The following is a 5,175-nucleotide window of genomic DNA, read 5'->3' as shown; positions in this document are numbered from 1 at the left end:
TTTCATGTTGTTCCTATTTTTCCTATGATTTTTGTGGTGATACTGATATTGTCTCCTTTTGTCTTCTTGGGCCGAGAATTTTTCGAAAACAACCTCTCTACTCTTTCATGATAGGGTAAGATCTGCGTACACACTACCTTACTGGGTCTCCCACGTGGGATTTTACTGGGTCGTTGTTGTTGTTTGATCTAAAACAGTAAAGGAGAAGCTTTAAACTTTTGAAGCAACAAAATAAGATTGACCATAAGCCAGGCAAACTGATTCATTAACTAAGTTAAATTTCAAACAATTGGATGCTTGCTTCTTGCTAATGAAGCATCTACTCCTTTTCCTAACTTTTATCTTTTCTTTCTTTGCTACATATTTCAATCATATATATTCCATCTACACACTAGTGTTTACATTTACTCCAGAGAAGCAAGACAATGCCAAAGGACAACACTTTGGTTTATATTACGTTAGATTTTGAACTGCACCTGTTATCATGTGACACAAAAATTGATAACAAGGCATGTTGGTGTATGTAGTAGCCAATTTGGTTCTTAAATTTTAGTCCTCTAAGCTATGTTCCGTCATTGTCCATCGACAGTAACGGGTTTCTTATCTTCATCTATCGATCTTGATCTTTGAGAATTTTTTCGCGACCCTTGAACAGGAGGCTGTGTTTCGGGGTCATACTTTTGAGAGGCAAGGTAGTTGAGAGCAGTGACAATATCGGCTATGAGTGGCCGCATATTAGGTTGCTCCTGGACACACATTGCAGCAATTGCAAGTGCTTGGTATAAACCCCTCACTGGATAATGACCTTCTAGTACTGGATCTGCCATCTGGTGGAATTTCTTCCGATCTTTGAAGAGTGGTCGCGCCTGCACAAGATGAGTTAATCATGTTAAAGTACTTCAGCAGATTCAGCTTTCCAAAATTGAAATCCACTGCAAGTCAATCATTTCTGCTCTCATGTATACGAGTGCTCAAGCGAATAGGTAAAGTTTGTTTCAGCAAATAATTGTTAGTTGTTTTCACTTTTCTCCAATGGAAACAAATATAAATATATATGAAAAAAAAGGGCAGTCCGGTACACTAAGCTCCCGCTATGCGCGGGGTCCGGAAAAGGGCCGGACCACAAGGGCCTATTGTAAGTAACCTTAAACAGTATCTCTGCAAGAGGCTGTTTCCACAGCTCGAGCCCGTGACCTCCCGGTCACATGGAGGCAACTTTACCGTAATATCCGAAGTTTCTTAACACAATGAACAGAGAAATTTCTTAAAAAGTCAAAGAGTGGTGCTCAACTTGAGTTTGCTTTATTGACGGTAAATTTCAGAGTATAATTTTGTGCAGACATCATCTTTACTTACCTAAAAGTAATACAGATGGTAGTTACGTAAACCTTATTATCACTAATAAAAGTATGAACTAACACGGCAAACATGTATAATCAGAGGGCTTCATCTGATATATCAGGCACAGCCGCTGAATAGATGCTTCAACAATACAGAGGCAAGAATACCAGCCATATATACCCGATTACCATGCCCCAAAAGCTAGTGGTGATGTGTAGAACATATTTCTGTATTATATTTCTTACATTTTTACTTGATGAATCTGTGTTATAATGAAATGTTCCAAATCATTTATCAAGATTCTGAACTAAAAACTATAAACAACTCTGATGTTCAAAAGGCACAAATGCAATAACAATTTGATTAAACCAATACAAGATTCTTAAGCGAGGCCCACGTACGGCCAGGGGGAGAAGAAAAGGGAAGGGGGGAAGAAATGTAGACCTTGACCTTCACGCCGGAAAAATGCTGGTAGAATTAGCTCTTAAAAAAAGTAGCCCCATTCCTTAGTCTCATGTGGCTGCTTAAATCAATCACAGGAAGTCTGGACAGCGCAGCCAGTGGGATATCAGAATCTAAGGGCACCACCCAAATGTACATGGCTACCCCCATCCTCCACCCCGTTCAATATAACCAAAAACGAAAAGATGACTTAGTAAGTGAGCTTCAACTCTTTCAAGCAGGAAGCAGTAAACTTATAGGCATTAAAACGGGTTTAAAAAGGTTTCAGGAATTGCCTTGTATTTTAGGTCTGCCAAATAATATAATACCAGAGCTAACTCTAGCAAGCTCATCCTCACACACTCGTAAGTCTGCATTACTGTCCACATTTATATTCAGAGTTAGATTACACATGCGGGAGGCTAAAAATTTACATAGTTCAATATAAAAAGACATTAGAAGGGGTTTATACATGTCTTAATATTTTGGGTTTGAAGCTCAACTTCTTTTGCATAAACCATAGACAAGCTAACAAGAAACAGGAGTGGACAAACCATGTATTATAACAGCAAAAATTTACATACGGCAAGACTAAGAGATCTTACCCAAGCAACTAGGTTTTGCTCTGTAGCAGCCTTTGTATTGTCGATAGCTTTCCTGCCCGTGATGATCTCCAGAAGAACAACTCCAAAGCTGTAGATATCTGATTTGAAGGTCAGTTGGCCAGTCATAGCATAATCCGGTGCACAGTATCCATATGTGCCCATCACTCTGGTAGAGACATGGGTCTTGTCTCCAAGGGGACCCACTTTAGCCAATCCAAAATCCGATAACTTTGGATGGTACCCCTCCCCAAGCAGAATATTCGACCCCTTCAAGTCACGATAAATAACAGGCGGTTTCATCTTGTCATGCAAATATTCCAGGCCCCTTGCAGCACCTGCAGCTATCTTCATTCTCGTGTTCCAATCAAGCCGTTTTTTATCTGGCCAAGGGTCTGCAAACGTACGTTGTTTTATCAAGGCTAAGGAAATTAAAATACAATTCGAGAACACAAATCCAATGGTGTATGGCATACCATGTAAATGGTCTTCTAGTGAACCAAGAGCCATATACTCATAGACCAGCACCCTGTGATCTCCCTCGACACAATAACCAATTAATTTGACAAGATTAGGGTGGTCAGCCATACTTAACGTAAGTACTTCCACAATGAATTCCCTATTCCCCTGACATCCATCGGGATTCAGCTGTTTGATGGCTACAACCTGCGTTAAAAAAAATATATTAGGCATCGGTAAATAAAACCAATTAACGTTCTACTCAACCACCATTTAGTCTCGCGTGGGCTGCAAACTTTGATTAGTCTTACAATAATGGAGTCGAGCTGACCTGACCAGTATCAGCCAAACGACCTTTGTATACTTTTCCAAAGCCTCCTTCACCCAAGAAGTAGGCTGCTTTGAAATTTTCTGTTGCAGCTACCAGCTCATCAAATTTAAACGCCCGCGCCTTATTCACTCCATTAATTTTAATTCCATCATTTTCCCCTTCTCCGGAAATGCTGCTACAATCTCCATCTGTCCTAGTTGTAGATTGGGGTGCATCTTTAGCCTCTTCCTTCCTCACAACTTTATGTTCATTTGCCTTTACTATATCTAAGCCACAAAAAAACACAAATAGGCACCAAAAACCATGAGCCCCATTTGAAGTAGAAAACGACATGAACAAGCACATGTATAAGTAAAAGCCAAAATATACATGATTCATAACCTACATGATTCTCACAAAATAGTATACACATGATACCTCCAATGATTAAATAATCTAAAAGGAAAGAAGAGTTTTAAGCACAAAAGACAAAATTAATAAAGAGATATTTAAATTATATTATATATTATACTTTTGTGCCTTGAGCCAAGGGCCTATCGGAAACATCTCTCTACCTTCCACCTTCCAGGTAGCAATAAGGTACGAGTAAGTTTTGCGTACACGCTAAACTCCCGATCCCACTTGTGGGACTTGTGGGACTTGTGGGATTATACTGGGTTTTTTGTTGTTGTTATATTATAACTCTGTGGTACCTCAAAAATCAGCAGCATCAAAACCATCCAAAAAAATATAAATAAATTAACAAGTAGGAAAAAAGAAAAAAGTCAAAAGGTCCAAAAGCTGAGGTCTACAATTGCTGGTACACTAGAGACTTCCTAGAAAAACACCCTGATTCAGAAAAAATTAGACTGTCAAATAAAAACAGCACCGACACATGACCCATCAACAATTCAACTTTTTTTCCTAGAAAATCAAGAAAAAATCAATAATTTCAACATATCCTTTAACATGCATAGCAAGAAATAGAGATCAAGAAAATAAAAATCAAATCTTTAGATACATGCAATGATAAAAAAAACAATCTTTATGCCAAAAAAATTCAATCTTTGATCAGTTTTCAATAACCCACATTGAATTTTCCAAAGAACGCAAATCAAAAGACAATTATTGTTACTAATCAAGAAAATGATTAAATCAAAACTTAGGTAATAAAGCAGAAAACCTGTACTGGGCTGTGATTGATCATCCTTTTTGTATTGATTATTGGCTGGTGGAATTCTCTTTCTTTCTCTTTTCTTGATTGATGATGATGAATCACCAGAACAAGGGAAACAGCCCATGGCCTTCCACTTTCCAAAAATACCCAACAAACTATAAACACTGCCCCTATATATAGAATCTCTCTATAAATATATACCCCTCTCTCTCTCTATGTGTGTGTGTATAGTGAGAATTTTCTATATGTATGTAAGCTATTTTCTCTCTTCTTCAGAGCCCCAAAAACAAAAGAGTTACAAAAACTTTAGGCAGAGTTTTGGCTTTTTGGTGAGAGAGAAAAAGAAAGAAAGAGAAATAGAGAGAAGGAGCTATATACTTACTTTAATGTATGTTTTTCTCTTTTTTTTTTCTTCTTAAAGTATGTTTTTTAAGAGGGTTTATGGTGCTAATCAAGTGCAAAATTTACTAATTGGGTCAAGCCAATCAACAGCTTCCACCTGTCATACTAGGGACCTTTTGGTCAGTTCGTATTTTTGTGTCCCATTGTATTCTTGTGTTTTCCCTTTCTTTTACGCTTTTTTCTTCGTTTGCTCTTTCTTTTACTTGAAGTAACATTAACTCAAATAATCCAAATTTATATTTGATAAATTACAAAAAAGAAAATAAAAGATAATTGGCTCGTGAATAAAGCTATGCATAATAAATTAATAATTATTTTACTATTTGATGCATTTATTTATTTATTTTGCAAAAGTTTGGTCATTACATTAAAAATGTAATATATAATGAATAATATAAACGTTTTAATTTTAACCTTTTTTTGTGACATCACTAGTTTGCATA

The 5,175-nt window shown here is 37.0% G+C and overlaps 1 protein-coding gene across 3 annotated transcripts; it reads right to left on the bottom strand.

Moving 5' to 3' along the window:
* Nucleotides 1–237: 237 nt before the first annotated feature.
* On the bottom strand, nucleotides 238–4,719 carry LOC107822778 (putative serine/threonine-protein kinase PBL7). Of its 3 annotated transcripts, none has more exons than XR_012702327.1 (6): nucleotides 4,337–4,717; nucleotides 3,175–3,440; nucleotides 2,861–3,050; nucleotides 2,388–2,779; nucleotides 1,786–2,161; nucleotides 728–866 (listed from the first exon to the last, which is right to left on the bottom strand). XR_012702327.1 is itself a non-coding variant. In XM_016649346.2 (5 exons), the coding sequence occupies exons 1-5, from the start codon at nucleotides 4,452–4,454 to the stop codon at nucleotides 573–575; spliced, it is 1,260 nt and encodes a 419-aa protein (XP_016504832.1). In that variant the 5' UTR covers nucleotides 4,455–4,719; the 3' UTR covers nucleotides 238–572. The 3 variants fall into 3 exon arrangements, 1 of the variants encoding a protein (XP_016504832.1); XR_012702328.1 differs by having other exon boundaries at nucleotides 1,792–2,161; XM_016649346.2 differs by lacking the exon at nucleotides 1,786–2,161 and having other exon boundaries at nucleotides 238–866; nucleotides 4,337–4,719.
* Nucleotides 4,720–5,175: the final 456 nt, after the last annotated feature.

Source organism: Nicotiana tabacum, chromosome 18, assembly GCF_000715075.1.
Source record: "Nicotiana tabacum cultivar K326 chromosome 18, ASM71507v2, whole genome shotgun sequence".
NCBI classification, from domain to species: domain Eukaryota; kingdom Viridiplantae; phylum Streptophyta; class Magnoliopsida; order Solanales; family Solanaceae; genus Nicotiana; species Nicotiana tabacum.
This window is presented reverse-complemented; position numbering and strand designations above follow the sequence as displayed.

Excerpts from the sequence above, each read along its gene's own strand:
- LOC107822778 (XM_016649346.2), bottom strand. The coding sequence starts at position 4,454 with ATGGGCTGTTTCCCTTGTTCTGGTGATTCATCATCATCAATCAAGAAA. Across the intron at positions 3,441-4,336 it reads TCAATCACAGCCCAGTACAG|ATATAGTAAAGGCAAATGAA; the intron begins GTTTTCTGCTTT and ends TTTGTGGCTTAG. Across the intron at positions 3,051-3,174 it reads GTTTGGCTGATACTGGTCAG|GTTGTAGCCATCAAACAGCT; the intron begins GTCAGCTCGACT and ends TTTTTAACGCAG.